Source organism: Podarcis filfolensis (assembly GCF_964270895.1).
Source record: "Podarcis filfolensis genome assembly, chromosome: 3".
NCBI lineage: Eukaryota > Metazoa > Chordata > Lepidosauria > Squamata > Lacertidae > Podarcis > Podarcis filfolensis.
In genome coordinates this window covers 1089269-1117266 of record NC_139606.1, presented here as the reverse complement: position 1 = coordinate 1117266, position 27998 = coordinate 1089269, and the positions used below count along the sequence as shown (strand labels likewise).

The window sequence follows — 27998 nt, the reverse complement described above, 5'->3', positions numbered from 1 at the left end:
AATTACTTTCCTTAATAACTGTATGAAATGACTAAGGCTCTGATTTTTAATCGTATGCATTTATTGAAGGTTTCTTTTTTTAAAGAAAGTCTCATGGTGCTTGGATCTCTGCAGCTTCTCAGCCCAGCAACCATTACCTAGAATGACCATGAGAGGATATCACATCTCAAGTGGCTGAAAATCCTTGGCTGAAATTATCAGAAGAGAATGAGTTCCTTCCAACTCTAAAGTCTCTGTTCCATGTCCACTTTCCATACAAGAGTTGTATGCAAATCTGCTATGCAAACTGTTGGCATCTAAACTCCTGGCATCTAATTTAAAGCCTAGGTTCAGCCTTAGAACATATTAACTTTGACTAGATGAAAGTACCACTGAGCAAGTGTAAAATGTATTATTTTCATTTGTGAATGCAGACTAATAGTTTCAAGAAAGTAACGTGATTTATACTAAAATGGCTAACGTCTAATTTCATTTTTAAAGAAACCTGTACCTGGGCATAAGCACCTTCTACAAATAATGACAATTGTTCTAGAACAATAAATTGTTAGCAGATATATTCCCAGGGACCTTATGACATGCAACCAGAAAAGTTGATCATTTCGTCAGTCCAGTTGTAAACAAAGACTGCAGCAGAGATGGAGCGGGCTTCCAAATGTCCAGGCGTTTCACTTCCATTTTTTCCCTTTCTAATTCTTGCTGCTTCTCCTTTATGTGGAAAGGAATGCTAGAGCAGGAGGCCACGATGGGGGAGATAAAAAACACACCAATTAATTGTAGAGTTTCACTGTCACAACAGAGTAAATTCAAAGCTGTGCACCCAAAGGTCATGCTCCTTGGCATGTAAATACACATGTAAAGGTAAAGGTAAAGGGACCCCTGACCATTAAGTCCAGTTGCAGTTGACTCTGGGGTTGCAGCGCTCATCTCACTTTATTGGCCAAGGGAGCCGGCATACAGCTTCCGGGTCATGTGGCCAGCATGACTAAGCCGCTTCTGGCGAACCAGAGCAGCGCATGGAAACACCGTTTACCTTCCCGTCGAAGTGCTGCCTATTTATCTACTTGCACTTTGTGTTTTCGAACTGCTAGGTTGGCAGGAGCAGGGACCGAGCAAGGGGAGCTCACCCCGTGGCGAGGATTTGAACCGCCGACCTTCTGATTGGCAAGTCCTAGGCTCTGTGGTTTACCCCACAGTGCCACCCGCGTCCCGAAATGCACATAAAACTCATAAAACTCACCCCAAAAAGCAGACAGGCATTACAAGCTCAGAAATTTGTGCTTTGTCTACTTGGGATAGCAGTATTAGAGAAATCTCATCTCTAGTTCTACTTTAGACATGTTTTTCACCTGGGACTGCTGCCTAAGCTCCTTGAGGCTGTTTGTCCCCTCCCTTCCCTCATGTCAAAGGCAGGGGCCTTTGGTGCAATCTGAAGGGCAAGAGCTACAGACCTGCTGCTTTTTGCATGTGGTTTGAAGCTTCAGATCTCTGCAAGGGGAGCAAGAGCCCAGGGTATTCCACCAAACAAGGAAGGTACTTAATTTTTTTCCACCTGGAAAAATGATGTCAGACCATCTGGATCTTCGAAAGAAGCTGCTGCCCTGACTTTATGGAGATAGCCCAGGACTGACCAATTCTCCATAGGTGAAAAGTGAGGAGGAGTAAAGAAAGAGAAGGTCAATGCCAAAGAGTGGCAAATGTTGCTTGAAAGTAAGTTCTATCCATCATTAGATTTACCCACAGATTTGGATTATGTGGGAGCAGAAGCAGAATGACTGGAATATTTGCAGTCCTCCCACCCTGATAAAAAAGGCAATGTTGCCAGTACAACTGATCAACCTTCACTGCTTAATGTTTACGTCATCAGTTCCTCTCAGCTGGAAAGTCAGCCGTGCTCAATCCCCACAAAGCCTGAGCAAAGGGAGTAACCTGATATTTGCAGATCTAATCCCTCGGCTGAGATGGTGACAGAATCACTAGGAGCTATTAAACTTGGTCAGATGCCCCAAAAGAAGCCTGCTCTAGGTCCTAGTGTTCCACCAGTTTTCTTGGAATCCAGTATGGCAATAGATCCATTAGCAGTCAGACTGCAGAAAGAGAAAACCTTGGCTCCTTCTGAGCTACAGCCATTCCCTAATGAGGCTGAGGAAGAACGTTTCGGTTCCTTCAAAATGACTTTGGCCACAATGCACGATGATATCATAAAGAGACTGAGCAAAGATACAAAGTAAAAGGTCAAAAGTCAAAAATACAACACAAAGCTAGTGAAACAGTAGAACAAAAGCTTATAGAAACAAGAATACAGGAATTCAGGAAAATGAAGGAAGGATGCAGCGTTGTGAGTCAGGACAAGCCTGAAGTTGCTGCTTCGCAAATGGCAGAGGCAAGTGCAAAGTAGTACAAGCAGAATTTCTGCAGGCCATATAGTTGCTATGCACGAAACCTGGATGTTCACAGAAACTGTAGTTAATCTACAGTTTACTGTTTACTATCATTACTGTCATATCATGATTTACTATCATTAGTATACCAAGTAACTCCCATAAAGAGTGGCAGACCAAGAAGCGGCAGACCCTTTGAGAGCCACAACATCCTAAGACACAGTAACTCCTCTAGAAGCTCTTGGCCCTATTGGTCTCTCCTGGTGAAAATACAACCCTTGCCACTTATTCAGCATCTATTCTACCCCAGAGTTCCACATTTACTAAATCTGCAAAATGAGTATCCAAGTCCACAGGTTGTATCAATGGTATATTTTAGTGTCTGAACTGATGACTTAACTGGACTCATCTTGAATTCAGCAGGATTTGCTTCTGAGCGTTAGGATTCTGCTTTTGGGTGCCCTAATTAGTATGGAGAAGGTCTTTTCGGAGGAAGAGCATAGGAGGAGGAGGAGGAAGAGGAGGGTGGTGGTCATTATTATTATTATCCATTTACATCCCACACTTCCTCCCAAAGCACCCCAGGCTGAGCAATCAGACCTCAAAGGACTGGGGAACTGTTGCTTTTGCTGCAAAAGACTATCAAGGCTACCTCTTTGGAAATTCATTAAGTGTGCAAGGGAGCACACAGGAAAACTGATTGATTTGCAAGTATCTCTTGATGACTGAGCAATATGCATGTATTGTAGTTTATGGTATACATTTTTTAAAAACTCCATATATCAGACAAAAAAACAGAAGACAGACTTGTAAAAAATAAAACTGCAGCAGATTGGAAAACACCAGATGGAAGTGGGAATGAATTTTGGAACCACTTGAGGCACATCCATATAACCCTAAGTGAATGTAGAGAGGATTTCATGAGGCCTGTGCAAGAGGCATTTGTGCAGCACAGCAGAGTTAAAGGTTTCAAAAATGCAAATGACCTTACACTAACATTTTGTGCTCGTCTCCAACATGATCTGTCAATCAAAGGAGAAATCCATTGTATATTCAAGTCAATCAAAGGCAGTTTTAGGCAAAGAAGGATTATATATTTTAAAAGCCTCTTTATACAAGCCTAAATTCTTTGTGGGTGCTCTCCCTTTTATATTCTCGCTATAAGCTGCAAAGCCACCACAGGAGGGAGGTAAAGCTACAGTTTTCTAGCTTGCACAATGGAAACTAAAAGAATTGGAAACTAAAATGAAGGAAATAGAACCATGAAATATACCCTCATCTCTTTTACACTCTAAAATTTATAAAACCTCATAACTCCAAGGTCAGATTCTATTCTATTCTATTCCAGCTGTTTCAGGATTGGAGAAGTGTTTCCTCGGGCCATTTCACATGAAACAAAATAGCCTAACAAAAAGTTAGTTTTGTTAGTTTGTCAGGTGTATGTGATTAACACAAGTATTTTACAACAATCCCACAGAGTGCCTCTACCAAGTGTGGCTTCCTATTGTTGTTTTTTTCTGTGGCAAAACAGACACATTAATTCATCATGCATCATTTCCTACAAGAAAGGCCTTCATCTTGCATGAAGAATCCTAGCGGGTCCTGGCATCCTGCCTGAGGCGTTGTGAAGCAAAGTGGTGCTGAGCTCATTGCATGGCTGGTGTATCAGATGAGGAGCCACACACCACCCAAAGTCACTCTGGGACACCCATCTCCAACTGCTGCCACACACCCCACCCCCGTCTGCTGAAAGATACCCCATGCCTGAGCCTAGGTTCCACCAACACATGTAATTGATAAAGTTGTGACCATTTGAATTCCAGATCGTTGTCTGCCTGAGTCTGTACTCTCAGACTTTGCCTTGGAATGAGAGCAGGGGGGCACTGCGACTGGGAATGCAATTGCTGGTCCTTCTATCTGGCTGTTGAATACTAGGTTTTAATACACTAGTTTTTGGTTTTAGGATACTGAATACTTGCTTTTAATACTTTTGCTAATTTCCTTTGTTAGTTGGACTTCAAGATATAAATAAATCACCAACTGAATCACATACAGTACACAAAAAGTAAATAGTTACTTTCTTAGTTTTTCGTTGCAAGATTAACAGCTGGCTTGACCTCTTCATGTCATGCTTAAAATAAGCTCTTAAAAAATCTATTTACTAGAGTTGCAAGTGTCTCTTAAGTGCTTCACCAAAAGCCCCTGAAAGCATAAGCTGGATGCTCTGTGTCAGGGAATCAGGAGCAGGAGCACTGGGGAGAGAGGATTGGGAGAGCGAAGGGGAAGAATCCGAGGGCAGCGTAGGGGAGTATGACAGTGGCCCGAGAGATTCCATGAGCTTCTCCAGCGAATCAGAAGATTCCCAGAAGGGGGCGCCGATGGTCAGGGCAAGGGGGGTCCCAGGGGGGACGCACCAGAAACAAGGAGCCAGAGGGGAACCCCAAAGCAGCAGTGGAGGATCGGGACCAGTTTCCCCACCAGAGCGTAGTGGGGGGGAAGAGTCACATGTGTCAGGGGCAGTGTCTCCTCCAGAGAGGGAGTCAGGGCTGACCACGCCTCCAACGGAGGGGAGGTCAGTTGCAGCTAGCCCCCCCGAAGGGGGAAGCAGTGACAGCAGCAGTGGAACGGTCAGGAGGAAAGCTGCTGGCTGGGCGCGCGCGCCAAGTTCAAATGTGCAGGCGCGCGGAACAGCAGGAGACCCGGATGGGGAACCAGCTCCTAAAGCCCGCCGGAGGGAGGGAGACGGCTCAGGGGAATCAGCGTCAGAGGAGGCTAGAAAGGGCGGAACCCCGGCGGGCAGGCGGACCCAGAGGAGGAAGGAGCAGCGGAGAAGGTGGAGCAAGGCTAGAATCTTAAATTGGTGTCAAGGGGGAGGAGACTCAGACGGAGCAACAGCGGTCTGACACTTGAGACGTGGAGCTGCGCGCTGCGGCTCTGGAAGTGAAACTGAACTTCAATAAAGACTTTTATACTTAAGAACGAAGCAGTGTTGGTCCTTTGTGAGCTGGGACCTAGGGTAGCTCTGACACTCTGTGACTTAGTTCTACAGATAAACTCTGAACCAGGACAGTGGCATATCAATTTCCCTTGCTGCTCTCTAGCGGAGGCTAAAGTTTGCATTTAAAGGTGAATCTACTGAATTCACACTTTCCAATTACCCAAATTTTGCAATTCTCCAACCAACCCATGCATTATATTAGGAGGAATTGCTTGTGAAAATGTGTATATTAGTTGAAACTGCATATGAAACTGTGTTTCTTAGGATAAATTAACATAAAGCGCTGAATGAAAAATGAGAAACAGAGAGAACTGAAATTGGCATATCCTTCCCTGTTCTCCAAGGGTAGGATTACTTTGTTTGTTTTAAAGCATAACACAATAAAAGCATACAATGGCCGAGTATTAAATGAAATACTAGATACATACCAAGGAACTCCTGGCAAGTGCTGGAGAGGAATAAACGTATCTGACTGCTTTATATACTTGGAACTATTAAAAAGAAAACAAAAGCCATTTGGACTTAGGGAACAGACACATCATTGATTTTGATTTGATTTGGTTTGGCATTACATGTGCAAAATCCTAATGCAGTTGCTATGAGGTGCAAGTTCTTTCAATAATAGAACCCACATTTCTTGTTCAAGACTATAGAAGATATATGGATTTGTTTTTTCTTGACAATAAAATGAGTTCACTTGTAAAAATTGCCTCTGAGCTTCTACAAGTTTGGAAATTTCTCTATATAAATCTATGGCTTTTTGCTTTGGTTCCAGAAAGTCACATACAGGTCACCATAGACATCAAATATTTCTCACAATATATGTACTTAGAAAGACTGAAGGTTGTTTTTTAGAAATCTCTCTTGAAAATAGCAAAACAATAGCATAAATCCTAGCAGCCACATCAAACGTCATTATCGCAAAATCTCTAGCTTCTTAAAGGGTTTTGATGGCCAACAGTGACACAAAAGGCACAAGTTAATGCCCATAAGACAACTGTCATGCTGATGGCAGAAAATCTGCGTTAAACAATGTAAAGACAGATCTGTGTGTCTCCTTTGGGAAGACAAAGATTTACAGGACCAGTCTGGCAATATTTTATTCCATTATCAAGCTGTAATTTCCTCTCCAAGATCCTCTTCCCACTGTAACCTTAAGTTTATGAAAACTTGTGTATTAGCATCTAACATTAAGCTATGCATTTTTGAAATGAAACCTTTGCTATGCTGAACAGGGTCTAAAATAAAGGATTCAAAACAATAGCTTGGGCCTTAATAGGGATGTAGGTCATAAAGTATGATATGTGGTGGGGTTGCACTCCAGTGACCTCTTGCCTGCTCTGTAGTTGAGGCCCACTTAGAGGCATAGGCTGAGTATAAAAGGTTGGCATGAAAAACAAGCACTGTGTTTTCCAAGGTGGAAGATACAGATATTTGTCTAAACAAAAAGGATGGTGAAGCAGTAGTAACAAAGGGGAGAGACTTGAAGAAAGTCTAGATCAAGGTGGGGAACCTCCATGCTGCAGCCATAGTTACAGCTGGCATGGGTCCCAATTTGGGTTGCAAATGCACACCTGACACTGTGCGTCACCATGTGCTGGACAGGAAGGGATTCAGCAGCCAAGGAACAATTAGGAGTCTTAGAATTATGTCATTTTATTGAGATCAATATTTTAGTCATGTTGGACTCAGGTGCTGTATCTTATTGCATTTGTAGTTTTGTATATGACTTTTTATTAATGTGTGTACGGTCATACCTTGGTTGTCGAATGGAATCCATTCCGGAAGTCCGTTTGACTTCTAAAAACGTTCAAAAACCAAAGCGCAGCTGCTGATTGGCTGCAGGAGCTTCCTGCACTCAGTCGGAAGCTGCGTTGGATGTTCGGCTTCCAAAGAACGTTAGCAAACTGGAACACTCACTTCTGGAGCCGAAATGTTTGAGTCACAAGGCGTTTGAGAACCAAGGTACGACTGTATATTGTTTAGAGAGATTTATTGCTTAATTGTGTCACTTTAAATGTGGAATGTGATGATCACTGTTATCATCAGCCATCACAGGGCTGAGTGTGGAACTTGCCTCCCAAAGTTCACTGGAGGCAGGGTTGGTCCCAGTTTGTGGAAGTCTATGCTTTGTTCTGGATAGGCATAAGGGTGGTCTCCCAGTGTCACCAACGGAATACCATTTCTGGAGGCATCTTCAGTCACTGTGATGACAAACAAAAACACAACTAGATAGGACACTGGGGACAAAAGTTTAGTTTCTACCATTTGAACCGTAGAAAAAGATCCATTTGAGTCACGCACATAGATAACATTAATTTAAAGCTATGTATGCCACTATAACCCCTTCATGGATCACTGCCTTGTTGTGGCGAAGGGGCTTGAATAACCCCAAGAAGCTGTGAGCCATGCTGTGCAGGGCCACCCAAGACGGACAGGTCATAGCCGAGAGTTTAGACTAAATGTGACCCACCTGGAGAAGGAACTGGCAAACCACTCCAGTATTTTGCCAAGAAAACTCCATGGACATAAAAAAGGAGACACTTTGAGAAGAAAGTGAGTTTCCAAGGCATGCTCTGGTTCATAGGCTCATGGAGTGTCGAGCACGACTAAGACGACTAAACAACAAATGCCACTATAAACCTAAAACCACTTTCTTAAATTTTAAATAGAATCATCTGCAGTACCGGATTATGGTGAAGTCTACACACATATAAAAAAGCTGTGAAAATGTTTTTTTAAAAAAAAGTTTTGAAAAATACATTGAATTTGGCATAGGCCACTGTCGCTATCTAGTGTCACATTTGTATATTGTACTTTACAACACATTTAAAATGTTTTATTTGCAGCTGTGTAGATGAGTCCACAGTCACACTCTTGAAATACTACAATTCTGACCCATGATGCATGATGTCCTTCTCTAGGAGAGGGTCGGGGGGGACCAGGCAGTTGCTCTTGTGTGATCTCTTAGTGGCCTTTGATACCTTGGTGGCATTGGATCTGCATCCAATCAGGGCAAGGAATAACACGGAACTAGACAAAAAGTGGCAGGTTTTCGGGAACCTTTCAGTAAACATTTCAGGCCCGCCTTCTTGATCATAAAAATATTCAAGCCAAAGCATTAACATATCTATACCCCCATTTTCACAGAGTATAAAGCACCTCACACAACTGAAAACAAAATTTAAAATAACATGAATAAACAAAAAGCAATGTTAAAAGAGCAACAGATTTTCAGAGCCTTGGAGGCAGGGGGCAAGGCTATAGATATGGGAAAAAATGATAATCATCTATACCAGGGGTGACTAACCAAGGACTTGAAGGTGGCACCCAGGCCCCTAAGAGATGTTGTGGCCCCTGAACCATCAACATTTCTCATTTGAAGATGGCTTTATTCTAACAAATGTTGAGTGCTCCGGTGGATCCACAGCGGTGACAATATGCTGTCAAATGGATGTGGGTGGGTGTTCACTTCCAACCCCGTTTAAAAATCACTAAAAAGTTTTAAACTATTTTTTTTAAAAAATTCTCATTGTTCCCACATCTCCCATTGCGATACTGTGATTCCAGAGGTTATATACATGTGTGTGTGTGTGTGTGTGTGTGTGTGTGTGTGTGTGTGTGTGTGTAATGGCACCCACCCACCCCACCCCCCGCACATGCACACTGTAATGCCAGTCAGCTTTGTGGCTTCCCAAGGAGCCCCAAAATGGTACCATTTGAAATGTTTTAAATTATCTATCTATATTTACAGACCACTCTTGTGGGGCCCTGATGCAATTTGGTGATGCCAAAATGTTTTGTGACACCCCTCCCCTCATTCCTCCTTTTTTAAAATGGCAAATTTGGGGCACACACACTTTGACATCCCCACTTTCAGCTGTAGCTCACAGAGACTTGACCTCAGTGCAGTTTTTGGCCTGAAAAAAGTTGAGTGACCTATACATTGAAAAATGAAAAGGAGACAAAACTCACATGTGGCTGATTCCACCTTGGAAAATGTGGATGAAAACATGAGAACTGAACCTCATAGTTTTGGCAGCCGAAAACTTTAAGATATTAAGATAAAGAATTAAAAGAGGTTTCTGTGGTGTTACCATATTTCTTCTTTCCAAAGCACATTTCCACTGTCCTTTCAGATGTTGTGGTTTTGTTTCTGAGGTGTACACCCTCAAAGAAACACTTTTTCCCCGTGTGATAAGTGTGACCAAAGGAACTTGGATAAAATGTCCATTCTGTATCTGAATTCTCATTATCTCCTAAAGAAGAGAGAGAAATTGTAAGAATGGCTGAGCTTTCTTTTCTTTTTATCTATTTATAGTAATTTGAAAAATAAAGAATAATTCAACAACATTTCAAATTCAACATTTAGTCATTCAGCCTAGGACTTCCCCTCCATCCTTCCATGGTTCCCCCAAAATTCCAACTCCTGCTGCGTATTATAATTATTCTAAGTCTTCACTTCTTCCTAAAAAATCCCTCCATCATACCTTGGATCTCAAACGCCTTCGCTCCCGAACAAATCGGCTCCCAAACAGTCAAAACCCGGAAGTGAGTGTATTGGTTTTCGAACAATTTTTGGAAGCAGAATATCCAGCGTGGCTTCTGTGGCTTCCGATTGGCTACAAGATGCTCCTGCAGCCAATCAGAAGCTGTGCCTTGGTTTTTGAACAGTTCCAGGAGTCGAACAGACTCCCAGAACGCATTCTGTTCGAGAACCAAGGTACGGCTGTACTTTACACTGCTGTCTTTTCTCAAATCCTACTTGCGTTTTATCAGGTTTCCATGGAGTTTTTCAGTAATCTATTGCAAATGTATACATGGTTGCCATGAGGTAGACGACATCACATACTTTTCTGCTGATTTGCCCCCTATACACAACGCCTAGAGGGAAATTTATATTTCTGATTCTTAATTGGCTTCCAGGTCAATCCACATAGGAAGTGCCCGTTGAACTCATAGCAGTTAAACATTTATATTAATATAACAACAACAACAACAACAACAATAATTTATTTATACCCCGCCCATCTGGCTGGGCTTCCCCAGCCACTCTGGGTGGCTTCCAACAAAATATTAAAATACAGTAATGCATCAAACATTAAAAGGTTCCCTAAACAGGGCTGCCTTCAGATGTCTTCTAAAAGTCTGGTAGTTGTTGTTCTCTTTGACATCTGGTGGGAGGGAGTTCCACAGGGTGGGCGCCACCACCAAGAAGGCCCTCTGCCTGGTCCCCTGTAACTTGGCTTCTCGCAGGGAGGAAACCGCCAGAAGGCCCTCAGCTCTGGACCTCAGTGTCTGGGTAAAACGATGGAGGTGTAGACGCACCATGTGGCCAAATTTGTGAATTTATTTTTATGTTGTAAATTGTTACAGGTTGTGTTGTACGATTTTAGATGAAAGTTTCCTTTGTCATCTATTGTAAAGGCCTTTGGCTATAAACAATAAAATTGATTGAATGAGCTTTTAAATAATCCACAAACATTTTCCAGTCCTCCGGGACGCCGCAGCCACGAGAAGGAGCGCGAGGCTACCCTCCGGGGGGGTCTCGAACAACATGGAGGTCTAGAGGGGTTACGAAGGCTCCGTGAACCCTAAAACCTCGGGAGGATTATCCTGGGGGACAGAGTACCCAGCGAAGCTGCCTGTGCTCGCCTGTGTTGCCGGCGTTTAACAGGGCTGGAGCAGCAGCGTGAAGGGGAAGTAACAGTCTCCATGTTGTGAAGCCTCAGGCTCCGTGTGAAAGCGGCGAACCTCCGACAGCAGTTAAAAATGCTGGGAAATAGTGACTAAGGAAAATATTGGAAAAACAATGCAAGCTACAGAGGTGAAAAGGTGCAATTAAAGTTTAACTAAAGAACTCAGCGGAAAAGAACAACGGGGCGAAGGAGAAGGAATCCATTACCGGCGGTAAGAGAAAATGGAGTATAGCGGAAGACTGGGAGAGAGAAAGTAAGAAAGTAAGAAAGTTGCCGCTAAGTGGGTGTAGAGGAAAGACCTCAGATACAAAGTAAGAGTGTCTGAGGCAAAAGTAATTTTGAAATACTTAAATGGACTAAAGAGTAGGAAAAGGAAATTTTCTGCTTCACCTGGTCGGAGAGCGTTGTGCTAGCGAACGGTTTGGGAGCATATCAGCGGATTTCTTACACCTAACTACGCTGCCTGCTGCATTTGAATGGGGACTGATTTGAATAGCACGCAAATGCTGCTTTAGTTACCCTTTTCATTTATTACTTTGTATTAAAAAGGACAGAGGCTGGTAAACATCTAAGCCAGTTTTATGGTCTGAAAATTTAACGGAAACAGGAGGAGGGGAGTTGTGGATAAGTATCACCGGTTAGACACAGCGGCATCTACTGCGCCATTTCGCCCCCCATCTCTTCCTGTTCAAAAAGAGAACTAAATTACTGTTCAAGCAGGAATATGGAGGTTAAACTTTAGAGGGATCTATCGCTATAGAGAAAAGCGATTGGGACAGTCTAACAGGACTCTCCGTGATATGCAGAAAGTCTCTCTCCGGGGAACATACCTTGGTTCGACCCTGCTTCACCCGCCTGTGCCTGCCCTCGGACTGAGTCTCGCCCCATACTTCTTCCAAAAAGGACAGAGCTTTAATTTGGGACTTTCTACATTTGCACCCATAACTTTGGCAGTCATTTCCCTCCTACATTTTCCTCCCCTACTTTCCTTTAATCTCCTTTATTTTTTTTCCTGCCCCTTAGGGGTATGTTTCCGGTCATTTTTGGAGACGTAAGATCTACATACACCCCCCTTTATTTTGTTTCTTACTGCTCCTTTTTGTTTTTCTCTTTCTGTGATTGTGTTTAATCTTGCGTATCTGCTCTTCCCCCTAAAAAGTGTGACTACTGAATATAAAAGAATAGCTGCTTGGGATAGTGGGGAGGGAGGCTCCCGGCTGAGGAAACACACGGAAAAGAAAGAGACTTGGAAGAGTAATAAGGCGCCACCGTGTGGAAACAAAGGAAATAGCACTAGAAGAATTTAAGAAATCAACGGGAGGAATAGAGAAACCCAGCAGCTTCCTCAAGAAACTGCTAGGGGGGGGGAGAGACTTTAATTATTAGCTAAAATAAGTTGTTATACAAAATGAAAAAGGGTGTGGGAACGCCAGCAGAAAGGAGGCCATCTAGACAAGAAGATGGGAAAGAGGGGAAAGAAATTAAGGACTATGACAGTTTAATGGCGGAAATAAGGAAAGAATTTAAACATAATGAACAGTACATTGAGAGAAAGCTATTGGAAGTACAGGATACCTTGGATAAGAGATTGGAGGGGGTGGTGGGAGAATTGACAGGGAAAGTTAAAGATCTATCGGTAAGAGCCAAAGCACTTGAAGACTCAATGAAAAGGGTGCAAAAGGAAACAAAAGATAGTAAGAGGGACCAGGACAGGATTAAAATAGAAGTTAAGGAGATAGCAAAAGTGCAGGAAGAATTGCTGGACAGCATGGCAATGACTCAGATGAGACAAAACCAATCAAACTTGAAATTTAGAGGGATTCCGGAGGAACCAAATGAGAATATAAGATCTAAAATGGTTAAAGAGTTAGCAATTTGGCTAGATAGGAAGGAAGAAGAGATAAGCTACTGTCTAGTAAATATCTTCCGGATAAAAACAAAATCGGCTAAAGTTAAAGGGAAAAAATTGCCAGGAGACGTTTTAGCCATGTTTAACTCCTTGGATTTAAGGAACGAAATACTGAAACAGAATTATAGTAAAAGGTTAAACATTGAAGGAAATTCAATTATCATATTTAAAGAGATCCCCTCGAGGTTTCTTCGAAGGAGAGATATTTATAAGAAATTAACTAATCAGTTGAAGAAGAACGGGATCTTATATAGATGGGAATTTCCGGAAGGTATTTCATTCTATTTTAAGGAAAAAAGATTCAAACTGTCCAGCTCCTCAGAACTTGAAAAATTTGCAAGAAGATACGAGAAGGAACTTGGAAGGATGGCGGGGTGGGGGGAAGTGGGGGAGCGGCTGGGGGAGGGGGGTGGGGGCGGAGGGAGTGAAGAGGAAGAGAAAGAAATAAACTCAGCAGAAGAGAGGGAAAGGGAAGAAAAAGAAGACAAAGAACAGTAGGTTTAATAAAGACTAGAGAAATTTTGCATAACAGATGGCTTTAAAAACACTGTCTTGGAACGTGAATGGGTTAAATAATAAAAATAAAAGGAACCAGATTATGCATATATTGTTAAAAAAGAACCTTGATTTAATCTGCCTACAGGAGACTCATGTAACGAAAAAACATAAGAGAGTTTTAAGTAATAAGAGACTGGGGTTGGACTTTGTGGCTTCGGATAAGGTTAAGAAAAGGGGTGTGGTACTTTATATAAAGGAAAAACTTGATCCAAAACTGTTGTACAAAGATGAACAAGGGAGACTGATAGTAGCACAGATAGTGTTCCATGGAGTAAAAATAATTGTTGTTGGAATATATGCACCTAATGAAAAAAAGTCAACTTTTTACCTTGAATTAGGTAATAAGTTAGTAGAGTGGATGGATCAAAAAATGATATTGATGGGTGACTTTAACGGAGTGGTATCACCAAATTTGGACAGGTCAACAAAAATCCAAGTGACAAAAGAAGGTAAACTACCGCGCACTTTCTTCGATCTGGTAGATAATGTGGGTCTAATAGATGCGTGGAGATTTAAAAACCCCACTATAAAGCAGTACACTTTTTTCTCAAATTCAAACCAGAGTTGGGGGAGAATAGATAATATTTGGATCTCGAAGGAACTGACACAGAGTCTAATTAAGTCTGAAATTCTCCCGCAAACTTTATCTGACCACAACCCAGTATTTATAGAGATAAAGGGTAAAGATGTTACAGTAGGTAGATGGAGAATGAACGAATATTTATTTAATGATCAAAAGACAGTAAATAAGGCAAAAGAAACAATTGAAGAATACTTTAAGTGGAACCTAAACAAAGAAACTGCGATAGAAACGGTTTGGGACGCAGGAAAAGCAGTAATGAGGGGCTTCCTAATTCAGAAAAATTGTCACTTGAAAAAAGAAAAAGAGAAAAAAAAGGAGGAGGTCTTAATACAACTTATGGAAAATGAAAGAAAATTAGTCAGTAAACCTGGGGAGGAGACTATAAAGCAAAATATAAAAATATTACAAGCCAAATTTTCCATGTTAGTCAATCAGGAAATAGAATGGAAAATTAAAATGATGAAACAAAAGAATTTTGAATCAGCCAATAAAATAGGGAAATATTTGGCATGGCAACTAAGAGAAAGGACGAAACAAAATACGATTTGCAAGATAAGAGAGGGAGATAGGATAGTGGAAGACCCGAAAGAAATAAAAAGGTTATTCCAGAAGTATTATAAGGACTTATATAAAAGAGGAAACGAAACAGACTATGAAATAGAGCGTTACTTGCAAGAACATCATTTGCAACAGATCGCAACTGAAGAAAAGGAATTATTAGACCAGCTGATTACACAAGAGGAGATAAAGAAGGCCATAAAAAAGATGAAAATTGGAAAAGCGCCGGGGCCAGATGGCTTACCGGCCAAATATTATAAAATACTAAGTGACCAACTATGTCCAGTTTTATGCGATGTGATGAATAATATCCTAAAAGAGGGAAGGATTCCTAATACCTGGAAGGAGGCCTTTATTACATTAATACCTAAAAAAGATGTAGACTCCTTGGAGGTGAAGAATTATAGACCGATTTCGTTATTAAATAACGATTATAAATTGTTCGCGGACGTAATGGCAGAAAGACTAAAAAGGGTATTAAACAACAGAATTCACAAAGACCAAACAGGCTTCCTACCAGGGAGACAACTGAGGGATAACGTAAGAAACGTAATAGATATCATTGAATATTTGGATACTAGAATAGATAAACAGGCGGCATTGGTATTTATCGATGCCGAAAAGGCATTCGACAACGTCTCCTGGCGTTTTCTGATGAAAAATATGAAAATGATGGGGATGGGAGAAAGATTTAGAAAAGGTATAGAAGCTATCTATTATGAACAAAAAGCAAAACTTATAATAAACAATACGTCAGAATTTTTTGACATATCTAAAGGAACCAGACAAGGCTGCCCCTTGTCTCCTCTATTATTTATAACAGTGTTGGAAGTACTTAATAAGAGATTGAGGGAGGCAACAGAGGTGAAAGGAATTAAGGTAGGATTGAAAGAACATAAAATCAAGGCTTTTGCGGATGACATTGTATTAACATTAGAAGATCCAAAACATAGCGTAAAAGAAGCTTTACAAAAATTTGAAGAGTTCGGTGCTGTGTCAGGCCTTAAGGTTAATAAGATCAAGACCAAAATGCTGGTAAAAAACTTAACTAAAGAAGATGTTGTAGATTTAGAACAAAGGTCGGGAATTAGGACAGCAAAGAAGGTAAAGTATCTCGGAGTATGGATTACGGTTAAGAACATCAACTTATATAAGGACAACTATGAGGTCACCTGGAAGAAGATTAGGAAGGATTTAGAAATTTGGGAGAGAATGAGATTGTCTTTTTGGGGGAGGATAGCGGTAATTAAAATGAACGTCCTGCCTAGAATGTTATTCTTATTTCAAAATATTCCGATACTTAAAGGTGTAAAGCAATGTAAAGAGTGGCAAAGAGCCTTGGCGAGATATATATGGCAGGGAAAAAGACCGCGAATAAAAATGAAAATATTGGTAGACAGAAAGGAAAGAGGGGGCTTTTCCCTACCGGATTTAACTTTATATTATGAAGCGGCATGTTTATTGTGGTTAAAAGATTGGATAAGACTAGAAAATAGGGACATCTTGGATTTGGAAGGCTTTGACAACAGGTACGGGTGGCACTCGTACCTGTGGTATGAAAAGGCAAAAGTGCATAGAGGCTTTTTATTTTTTTTTTATAATATATTTATTAAAGTTTTCAAATAAAACATATATCAAATAAGCACTTATCGTTGTCCATTTAACATCTTTCAATTGTTACATGGGACTCCCCCACACCTCCCGCATACACTTACATCATTATTAAATTATTTTCAAGCAAATTATCATTTAACTCATCTTAATTAATAATCTTAATTTGGTTTGACATATAATTCGACTTTAAATCTATTTTAATGGTAGACAATTGTCTGCACTGGCATCCTATTCAGCACTCAGCCAGATTACAATATTTTTGTAAATAAGTCTTAAATTTCCTCCAGTCTTCTTCCATCCTTTCTTCTCCCTGGTCTCGAATTCTGCCGGTCATCTCGGCTAGTTGCATATAGTCCATCAGTTGCATCTGCCATTCTTCCACAGTGGGTAGCTCCTGAGTTTTCCAATTCTTGGCAATTAATATTCTTGCTGCTGTTGTTGCGTACAAAAAGAATGTTCTGTCCTCTTTTAACACACTCTGGCCGACAATACCCAGGAGAAAGGCCTCTGCTTTCTTAGTAAAGGTGTATTTAAACACCTTTTTTAATTCATTATATATTTTCTCCCAAAAGGCCTTCACTCTAGGGCAGGTCCACCAGAGGTGAAAAAATGTTCCTTCATTTTCCTTACACTTCCAACATTTGCTATCAGACGAATGGTATATTTTAGCCAGTTTGACAGGGGTCATGTACCATCTATACATCATTTTCATCACATTTTCCTTCAACGCATTACATGCAGTGAAGTTCAGCCCAGAGGTCCACAACCTTTCCCAATCTTCAAACATAATATTATACCCAATATCCTGCGCCCATTTTATCATTGTTGATTTTACCATTTCGTCATGTGTGTTCCATTTCAGCAGCAAGTTATACATTCTTGAAAGTACCTTAGTCTTAGGTTCTAACAGTTCAGTTTCTAACTTTGACTTTTCCACTTGGAATCCTAACTTTTTGTCGTTTTTAAACACTTCTTTAATCTGAGCATAGTGTAACCAGTCTCGCACTTTGTCTCTCATCTTTTCTAAACTCTGCAATTTCCAGTTGTCACCATCCTTTTCTATTATCTCCCAATATTTTGGCCAATTGGCCTCCATATTGGCTCTTTTCCGAGCCTTAGCCTCCAGGGGTGACAGCCACCTCGGAGTTTTATTCTCCAGTAAGTCTTTATATTTTGTCCAGACATTAAAAACTGATTTTCTGACAATATGGTTCTTGAAGGCCTTATTTATCTTAGCTTTATCATACCATAAATATGCATGCCATCCAAACGCATTATTAAAACCTTCCAAATCCAAGACATCCGTATCTTCAAGAAGTAACCAATCTTTTAACCAGCAGAAAGCTGCAGCTTCATAATACAACTTTAAGTCTGGCAGGGCAAAGCCCCCTCTTTCTTTCGCATCTGTTAATATTTTAAATTTGATTCTGGGCTTTTTGCCCTGCCAGACAAATTTAGAGATATCTTTCTGCCACTTCCGGAAGCACTCTGTCTTGTCTACAATCTGCAGTGTCTGAAATAAAAATAACATTTTTGGCAATACATTCATCTTGATGGCAGCTATTCGGCCTAGCAATGAAAGTTTTAATCTTGACCAACTATCCAAGTCTCTCTTAATCTCTGACCAACATTTTTCATAATTATCTTTAAATAAACTCAGATTTTTTGCTGTTATGTTTACCCCTAGGTATTTAACTTTTTTAACCACATTTAGTTCTGTCTCTTTCTGAAGCTGTTCCAACTCAATATCTGTCATGTTTTTCCCCAGAACTTTAGTTTTTTGCTTATTTAACTTAAATCCTGCCACTCGACCAAAGTTTTGAATCAGTTGTAGTACTCTTTTCAAACTAGACTCCGGCTCCTGTAATGTCAGAACTAGGTCATCTGCAAAAGCTTTAAGTTTATATTGTTTCGCTCCGACCTGAATCCCTTCCACCAACCGGTCCCCCCTAATCATATTCAGGAGCACTTCCAGAACCGAAATAAACAGTAATGGGGAAATCGGGCAGCCTTGTCGTGTACCTTTTTCAATTTTAAACTCTTCTGTAACCACATTGTTAACTATCAGTTTAGCCTTTTGTTCTGAATATATTGCCTCAATCCCGTTCTCAAACCCCCGTCCCACTCCCATTTCTTTTAAGTTCCCCTTCATAAATTTCCAAGAAATGTTGTCAAAGGCTTTCTCCGCGTCTATAAAAATTAAAGCTGCTTTGGTGTTTATGTTTGTTTGTAAAAGTTCCAATATGTCTATAATGTTCCTTGTGTTAGTAAACATATGTCTGCCCGGGAGAAAGCCTGCCTGGTCTTTATGGATTATCTCACTTAAAACTTTCTTAAATCTTCGTGCCAAAACATCTGCAAATATTTTGTAATCCACATTTAAAAGGGAGATGGGACGGTAATTCTTAAGTTGTGTCTTTTCAGTTTCTGACTTTGGAATCAATGTGATAAATGCTTCTTTCCACGATTCAGGCGCCTTCTTCCCCTCCATTATTTCATTACTGACCTCCAACAAAGGTTGTATCAAATAATCCTTCAATGTCTTATAGTAGTTAGAGGTCAGTCCATCTGGCCCTGGTGATTTGCCCTGTTTCAGACTCAGGATGGCCTGTTCAATCTCTTGTTGTGTTATTTTGCCATTTAAAATTGTTCTGTTTTCTTCTGACAGCTTTGCTAATCCATTTCTCTCCAAAAATTGTGTAATCTCTATTTCATCTTGTGGCCCTTGAGTATATAACTTTTTAAAATACCTCTGGAAGCACTTTCTAATCTCTCCCGGGTTCTGAATGTTCCTTCCTTCAACCTCTAAGTTTGTTACTGTATTTAATCTTTGTCTCCTTTTCAACTGCCAAGCTAGCAGTTTCCCACATTTATTTGCCGATTCAAAAGTTTTTTGTTTCATTGTTTTAATCTTCCATTCTATTTCCTGATTTATCAGCTTGGAATATTGCGCCTGATAAAGTTTAATTTCTCTCAGAATCGGTTGGGACTTCGGGTTAGATCTTAACTTCTTCTCCAACTCTTTGATACTTTCCAGAATTTTATCTTTCTTTTCATTTTGCAGTCTTTTCTTTAAGGAATTCTGTTGGATCAAGAACCCTCTCATCACAGCTTTACTTGCATCCCAGATAGTTCTTTTTTCCACCGTAGTGTTCAAATTAATCTCAAAATAGTCCTTTAAGGTTTTTTGGGCCTTCTTTACAATTCTTTGATCTCTAAACAGGCCATCATTCATCTTCCATCTAAAGGAGCCGATTGGGATCAATGTCATATCCATTCTCAAGGCGTTATGGTCGGAGCATGTTTTGGGGCAGATTTCCACCTTCCTCACCTTAGGTGCCAGACTTCTAGTTATCCATATTTGGTCGATTCGTGTCCAAGTCAGTTGAGCTTCAGAAAAGAATGTTCCTTCTCTTCCCAAGGGGTTTCTAACTCTCCAGATGTCAACCCAGTCCATATTGTCAGTCATTTCAAAAAAGGTCTTAGGTAGTCTTCCCTCTTTAGTAATGTTCTGGTTCTGTGACTTATCCATATTTGTTGATACGACCCCATTCATGTCCCCCATCATGATGACGTTGTTGTAATCCAGATAGTCCAGCATGATCTCGTGCAACTTCTTATAAAAATCCGATTTTCCTTCATTTGGAGCATAAATTCCTAATATCAAAATTTTTTCTCCTTGATACTGTATTTCTATTGCGAGGATTCTTCCACTTTCGTCTTTAAAGAGAAATTTTGGTGAAAGGCTCTCTTTTGCATAGATCACTACACCTCTCTTTTTAACTGTATCCGATGATATAAATTCTTGACCAAGCCTTTTATTTATTAACACCTTTCTATGGAGCCTAATCACATGCGTTTCTTGTAAGCATATAATGTCCAATTGTTCCTTTTTTAAAATATGAAAAATTTTAGACCTTTTTTCGGGACTGTTACAGCCATTTATGTTCCAACTCAAAAGCTGCAGAGACATCCTGGATAGGTCTGGTTATTCTTTCTGGGGTGGTACCTTGTTCTCCGGTCCTTGAGGATCCGAGGCTTTTTAAATCATATTTTCAGAGGTCCAATCTACCAAGTATGGGAAAGAAATAAAAATCTTCTGGAAAGGAAGACACCTTGGTGGATTTCACCAATAGAGGTGTTAACTATTAAAAAAATTAATATGGAAGGAAAAAATGCCACGTATGAAGAGCTTACAAGGAAAACAGAGCATGGTATTAAACTTAGACCGTATGATGAGATAAAAAATTTATTTACTAGTTGGTTGCAATACCATCAGGTAAATGATCTGTTAAAAGAAGACAAAAAGAAACTAGGATTTGAAGACAAAAAATCTAAGTTTAATGTGGAAGTTATTGAAGGCAAGAATAAAACTCTGTCTAGAATGTATGATATCTTGTTGGAGTGGCACACAAAGGACGAAGAGGTGAAGGAGGTAATGACCAAATGGGCAATAGATGTCGGACATAATATTGATTTTGAAAGGTGGATTGAATTATGGAACAATAACATGAAGTTTACGGCGTGTACGGCATTGAGAGAAAACTTATGGAAAATGATATATAGGTGGTATCTCACCCCAGTGAAATTGGCTAAGATGTATAGGTTAAAAAACAAAAGATGCTGGAAATGTGGAGAAGTAGAAGGTGATTTCTACCACATGTGGTGGTCATGCAGCAAAGTGAAAGGCTTTTGGGAATCAATATACAACGAACTTAAAAAAATCTTTAAATACACGTTTCCCAAAAAGCCCGAAGCTTTTCTGTTAGGAATGATGGGTAAAGAAATTAAAAAAGAAGACAAGATATTATTCCTTTATGCTACCACAGCCGCAAGAATCATGTTAGCACAAAACTGGAAAACGGAAGTTATACCTAATATAAGTGAATGGCAAGTTAAAATGGTAAATTATGCCGAGCTCGCTAGAATAACAGCAAGGATAAGGGATCAAGATGAACGGAAATTTCATGACGACTGGAACAAATATTGGATGTATATTGGAATTAATTGGTAGACGGCACTAGCGGGGGTAGAACAACTCTAACAGTAAGGGGTTACTATTTAAGATCAAAAATAAATTACGTGACAATAGAATTGATTTGACACTTACCAAAGGGGTGGAGGGAAGTCCAAGGCTCGATAGAGCCTAAAATAAGGTGTTTATTTTTTGTATAATTTGGTGGACATAATATGTATAAGTTATTCAAATGAACTTTGTATATATCGATATGTTTATTTGTGTAAATTCCAATAAAAATTTATCTGCAAAAAAAAAAAATAAAAATTCCAGTCCTCCTTAAAGTCTGTCTCTTTTTGATCTCCAATTTAACAAGTCAAACTTGCCAGTTCTACATATTCTGTCAATTTCAGCTGCCATTCTTTTCTAGTAGGTAGCACCTCTTCACGTCATTTTTGAGCTTACAATATTTGTGCTTCCGTTATTGCATAAAGAAATAGATTCACCTGTTTTGGAGCAACATCTGTTCCAGTTATCCCTAATAAAAAGGCCTCTGGTCTTTTTGGGACAGTTAGATTAAGTATCTTTTTTATCTCATTATAGATCATCTCCCAAACGTCTTTAGCCACTTTACATGTCCACCACATGTGGGAAAATAAACCTTCTTTACACTTCCAACAGACACCTGGTGCTGATTTAGACATCTTTGCCAATTAATATGGTGTTAGGTACCACTTGTATATCATTTTCAGGAAGGTGGGCAAACCATACTAAGACCATGGATTCCTCCTTTACTTGCTCCAGGGCATGGGAATTGGGGCCACGGTCTTATAGGACCAAGTCCAGAGAGGGGCATTGGGAGAGGGCCTCTCAGCAGCTATTTAATACCTTTATGAAGCTGCTGGGAGCTTCATTAGCAGTTTGGGGGCGAGGTGCCATCAGTTTGCTGATGACCCACACCTGAATCAGGAGAGACCATGCACTCCCTGGACACAGGGGTGAAATGGATGAGGGAAAACCAGCTGAGCTTGAATCCTTGCAAGACAGAGACACAATGGTTGAGTAGCTCCCATGTCTGAGAAACTGGCCAGTTGCCTGCCCTGGGCAGGGTTGCAGTTTGGGGGGTGCTTCTGGCACCATTTCTGTCCCGGGAGACTCAGGCAGCCACATTGGGTAGAAGAGCCTTTTATCAGCTGCAACTGGTTGGGCAGCTGTGGCCATTCCTGGACCCGGAAAGTCTTACAACAGTACTTCATGCACTGGTTATTTCAAGACTGGATTACCGCAGTGCACTGCATGTTGGGCTGCCCTTGCACCTGATCCAGAAGCACAATTGCTAATAGGAGAGAGGCCTTGTCTGCATATGTCACCTGTGCTCAGAGAGCTGCCCTGGCTGCTGATTTGCTACTCGGCCAAATTCAAGGTAAAGTCCTTAACAACTTGGGACCAGTGTAGCTTCGAGATCCCCTCACTCTACATGTGCCCGCTCAGCCACTTTGATTGGCAGAATTGGCACTAAAACAGGTGCCAGATGACACCTGTTCTGCATTTGTAATAACTCAGTATTTCATATGGCAGCAGCTGCACTCTGGAACTCCCTGCCTGTTGAGGGAGTTTGCTGTACAGTTACTCGTTTTGGCTCCTGCTAAAAACATCATTGTTTAGACAAGCTGACCCAGATACTTAAAAAGTTGAGGTAGCTTTCAACTTCAATACATAACATTAACTAGTGTATGGCTTTAAGCCAGGGGTAGGCAACCTAAGGCCCGGGGGTCGGATGCAGCCCAATCGCCTTCTCTATCCGGCCCGTGGACAGTCCGGGAATCAGCGTGTTTTTACATGAGTAGAATGTATGCTTTTATTTAAAATGCATCTCTGGGTTATTTGTGGGGCCTAGGGATCCATTCATTCATTTATTTTCAAAATAGAGTCCGGCCCATCACATGGTCTGAGGAACGGTGGACCGGCCCACGGCTGAACAAGGTTGCGGACCCCTGATTTAAGCCCAAATCCAATTTGTCATGGCCAGTGGCTAGTACAAGAAAGTTATTTGGATTTGGCTTTAAGTATGGTTGTGATTTTTTCTTGATTTTATTGTCTGAACAAAGAAACACTTTGAGGTATCTTACAATCAAGCGGTGTATACATTTTCTGAAACAAATAAGATGTAAACTAGGAATTAATTCTCTGCGAGGGGGAGACATGGAATCAGGGACCCTGAATCACCAGCAATTTCCCACACAGGCCAGCACTGTAATGCTGTCCCCAACAGGTCATGTCGCCTCCTGTGTTTTGGCTTCCACAAGATGCTGGAGGAAGCCGGTGACAAATGTATTTGCCATTCCAGCCTGCTAGGAATGCAGTCGGGGGCCCTGCAATGCCTCAGTGGAGCAGCCGCAAAGAGGGGTGTCGCAGTGCCATCGGGGAGTCCTTTGCGTGTGAGCTGCTTGGACCTTTGTGCACATTGGGGTGGCTTTATGTCTGGAGACCTTGGCAGAAACCTCCATGCAAACTGGCAGCATTTCGTGGGACTATTTCTTCAGCGTTACTCACGAGAGGACTTCTTCTGCAGTTGGACCTCCGCAAATCGGTCGCTTTCTTTTACCAGATTTGCTTTAGGTGGAGGTTCACTGGAATGCTTAGGAGAGGCAGAAGAGGAATTTTGAGAAGGATCATGCCTGACAAAAACAAAATGGAAGGAAAGGATCACTTACTTATTAGTTGTCAGAATAAACCAATACTGGCTGGATATTTATGCATCTGGAACCTACCCAGAGGGATCTGCTTCTTGGGAGGGCTTACAGGATGCATCTGGATTTTCTTGCCTGCCATCATGCTGGAGGGATGTTAATATTGTGTCTTGTTTCTGGGGCTCAGTGGATTTTTTTGTTGTGTTGCTTAGTTCTGGAAGGCAAGCAGCAATAAATAAACTTCCTCTGAAGTCAGCTGAAGATGCCTGGACACATGGCAAATAAACAAAAAAACACTTCTGACTTTGCAGGATCCTGGTATTATACTTGCAGGAAGAAAACACCCTTTTGTGGAAGCATACAAGACTACAACTCTTTAGCCCTGCCTTGACAAATTGCAGAACTAGAGTTGTACTTCACGTTAAAAGGCTACATGTTTCCCTTTACATGGAGGCAGCTACTAATGGCTAATTATTTACACCTGTTTACGCATATCCAGATGGACATGACTTTGTGGGCTAACATAATAAAATCAGCCTCAAGGAATCCAGATGGGATTTACTTACTAAAGGTAAAGGTAAAGGTAAAGGGACCCCTGGCCATTAGGTCCAGTCGTGGCCAACTCTGGGATTGCGGCGCTCATCTTGCTTTACTGACCGAGGGAGCCGGCATACAGCTTCCGGGTCATGTGGCCAGCATGACTAAGCCGCTTCTGGCGAACCAGAGCAGCGCAGGGAAACGCCGTTTACCTTCCCGCCAGAGCAGTACCTATTTATCTACTTGCACTTTGATGTGCTTTTGAACTGCTAGGTTGGCAGGAGCAGGGACTGAGCAACGGGAGCTCACCCCGTAGCGGGGATTCGAACAGCCGACCTTCTGATTGGCAAGCCCTAGGCTCTGTGGTTTAACCCACAGCGCCACCCGTGTCCCACTTACTTACTTACTGGCAGCTAAAAACATATACAATATATTAGTTAAAAAGTAATTAAACTATAATAAAATTAAAATGATATCAAAACAAACCAATAAAATACAGAGAGTAACAACTGCACAGCACAATTCAAAGCCCTTTCCTTCAAATCTGTTGGTTCCCCAAAGCCTGCCAGAATAATACTGTCTTCCCCTGCAGGTGGAAGGACCAAGGAGCTGGCCTGGCCTCCAAAGTCTGGGAACTGCTACCAAAAAGACCCTCAGGGGAAGCCCTCCCCCTCTGTGCCTCTGCATGAGGTACCTCTGGAATTGGGGTCTAAGGGTAGTGTGGCCTTGACACTCCTTTGTTCTGATTGGTTCATGACGCGCTCTGCTTTCTTTTAATTGCACAAGAGACTTGTGTCCCTTAGCATCCAGCAAATTTTCTTTGCCATGTGTGACATATCCTCCAACATTTCTGCGATGAAAATAGGGACGTCTCATTCCATAATGATAATTTTACTAATTATACCCCACACATCTTACTGGGTTGCTCTAGCGACTCTGGGCAGCTTCCAACATATATAAAAACATAATAAAACATTTAAAAAAACCTTCCCTAAACTGGATTGCCTTCAGACAGCTTGGGGTTTGGATAACTCCAGACTCCGCCCAAATACCTGTTTTCCAGCTTTAGCTAGCCTCTTTTCCTTTCTGTTTATTTATTTATTAAATTTGTATACTGCCCTTCATTCATAGATCTCGGGACAGTTAACAACATGAAAACACAAAATACATAATAAAAAGAACAAGCACACATACACACAAAAGCCAACATCCCCCTCCCATAAACACATTTTAAAAGGGCATTGGACGACAATCTGTCAAAGGCCTGGTTAAAGAGGAACATTTTCGCCTGGCAACTTAAGGTGTAAAAAAAGGTAGGTAAAGTTAAAGGACCCCTGGACAGTTAAGCCCAGTCAAAGGTGACTATGGGGTTGCGGTGCTCATCTCGCTTCAGGCCAAGGGAGCCGGTGTTTGTCCACAGACAACTTTCCGGGTCTTGTGGCCAGCAGGACTAAACCGCTTCTGGCACAACAGGACACCAAGACAGAAACGCTGTTTACCTTCCCACTGCAGCGATACCTTTTTATCTACTTGCACTGGCACACTTTCAAACTGCTAGGTTGGCAGGAGTTGGGACAGAACAACAGGAGCCGACCCTGTCGCAGGGATTCAAATTGCTGACCTTCCGATCGGCAAGCCCAAGGGGCTCAGCAATTTAAACCACAGCACCACCTGCATCCCTAACTTATTAGCCAGGTTGTAATGAAATGGGAATCACAGCCGACAGAGTTTGAGTTTTTGATAACATGATCACAAAATGAACAGCTACAAGGCAGTGAATCCCTTCCCTGCGGATGGCACAAGCACAGAGGAATATATCTCGTTCCAAGTCAGAGCATTTCTCATTTTAATTCACTTATTAAATGCAGCAGTGCAGCAATTAAACATTAAGCCACAGGAACACAGGAAGCTGCCTTAGGCTGAGTCAGACCAGGGCTGTCTGCCCTGACTGCCACGGCTCTCCAGGGTTTCAGGCAGGAGTAATTCCCAGCCTTTCCTGGCAATGCTGGATTCAAACCTGGGACTTTCTATACATAGCATGAGCTCTGCTGCTGAGTTATGGCTCCTCCCAAGTCCTAATGGCAGGCAACAAAATCATTCTGATTCAAAATTTAGCCTTAGACTGAGACACAATGCATTACCAGCAGCCCTCCCCATGCTTGCTATGCTCTGCACTCATTTGACTCTAAGCTGCAAGGGCCCAGGGGTCTTTGCACCAGGGAGTTTCAGTACAAACCCCCATCTGTGCCCGCCATCCTGCTGTCGCCTGGGTGCCAAGGAAACAGAAGCAAACAAAAGAAGGGAATTCCAGTGAGATTGTCTGCTCCCTACTTAGATTTCTCAAGGACTGAGGTCATTCAACAAGGTCAGGTTCATGACCTTGTTCCTTCAAACACCCTGAAAAATAGACATCCTGTAACTAGATGCAAAATTTACAAAAACCATTCATCAAAATATATAAACAAATCCAAACTTAGGATTTTAGCATAAGGTAAATCCATACACAAACCTTTGGCCACCACAGTCCTGAGGAGTCACTGCTACTAGGCGTTGGCTGCTCTGACCTGCTTTTGTGCAGCAAACAAATCCGTGGCCCTCCCGGTGCCTCCAAGCCCAGAAGCTGAAATGGGGAAACGTGCCTAAGGGCAGAGAGGTTATGGCAGCCTTTGACCCAGCAGATCATGGCATCTGTGCAACGTAGCCTGGGCTGAGCTGGGACCTCGCAAAGGACCTGTCCAGGAGAAGCCCTTCACCCAGCGAGGTGTCCTGTCCACGGTCAGTGGCTCGTTCGACCCTCGGGGTCTTCAGGGGAGGCACCTCTCGAGAAGGCTTTCCTTGGGAACTAGGGATGAGCCTCTTCCTCCTGACCAGAGGCAGGAATGGGAGCGAAGCGCCCTTGAGAGCCTGCCGACGGCGCACATTCCCCGTGCCAATGGGCCCATGTCTCCTGCCGCTGCTTCCCGCAAAGAACTACGCGTGTTTTCAGCTACATCGACTAAAGCAATAGCAGCCATGGCGTTTCTAAGGGCAAGGGCACGCGGGGTTCGTCCTGGGAAAAGCCAAGCCGGCCTCAAGGACATCCGGGCACCGGGATGGCAGCAGAACTGGCAGAGTTGGTCGGAAAGGGACGGGGTCTCCACTCGGAGAACGGGACCCTCTGCGCAGACAGCGGCATCACAAAAGAAGGTTCTGCACATCTGGGAGCAAGAGGGTGCAGCGCCTCAGCAGGCCAGCGCGGCCGGAGCAGGGGCCAGAGGTTCCACTTAGCAGCATCCAACAGACCAAGCACCGCGGCCCATGCCAGCATCTCCGCTTGCCGGGTCAACTTGGCTAGAGGCCCCTCCCCATCTTTCCCCTTTTTCTTCCTAATTTAACACTAACGTCTCGCAACAAATGCAACTGATCCGTAGAAAACGCAACTTGAAAAAAGAGACATTGCACATACTTTTGTAAACCAAGAAATCTTAAACAAACAAACAAATAGAACTTGGCCTCCTAGATTGGGACCACGCAGCAG

At 41.9% G+C, this 27998-nt stretch overlaps 1 protein-coding gene across 1 annotated transcript; it reads right to left on the bottom strand.

The window, feature by feature from the left end:
- Positions 1 to 40: 40 nt before the first annotated feature.
- Positions 41 to 26779, bottom strand: SPATS1 (spermatogenesis associated serine rich 1). Its single transcript, XM_083606762.1, has 7 exons — positions 26623 to 26779; positions 24026 to 24158; positions 23808 to 23932; positions 9474 to 9635; positions 7454 to 7580; positions 5805 to 5867; positions 41 to 724 (listed from the first exon to the last, which is right to left on the bottom strand). Exons 1-7 carry the CDS (start codon positions 26636 to 26638, stop codon positions 595 to 597), a joined length of 756 nt encoding a protein of 251 aa, XP_083462888.1. The 5' UTR covers positions 26639 to 26779; the 3' UTR covers positions 41 to 594.
- Between the last annotated feature and the right edge of the window lie 1219 nt (positions 26780 to 27998).

Coding starts and splice junctions, on each gene's coding strand:
- SPATS1 (XM_083606762.1), bottom strand. Junction 9,636..23,807: donor ACTGCAGAAGAAGTCCTCTC/GTGAGTAACGCT, acceptor TCTCTTCTTTAG/GAGATAATGAGAATTCAGAT. Junction 725..5,804: donor CACTTGCCAGGAGTTCCTTG/GTATGTATCTAG, acceptor CTCCTGCTCTAG/CATTCCTTTCCACATAAAGG.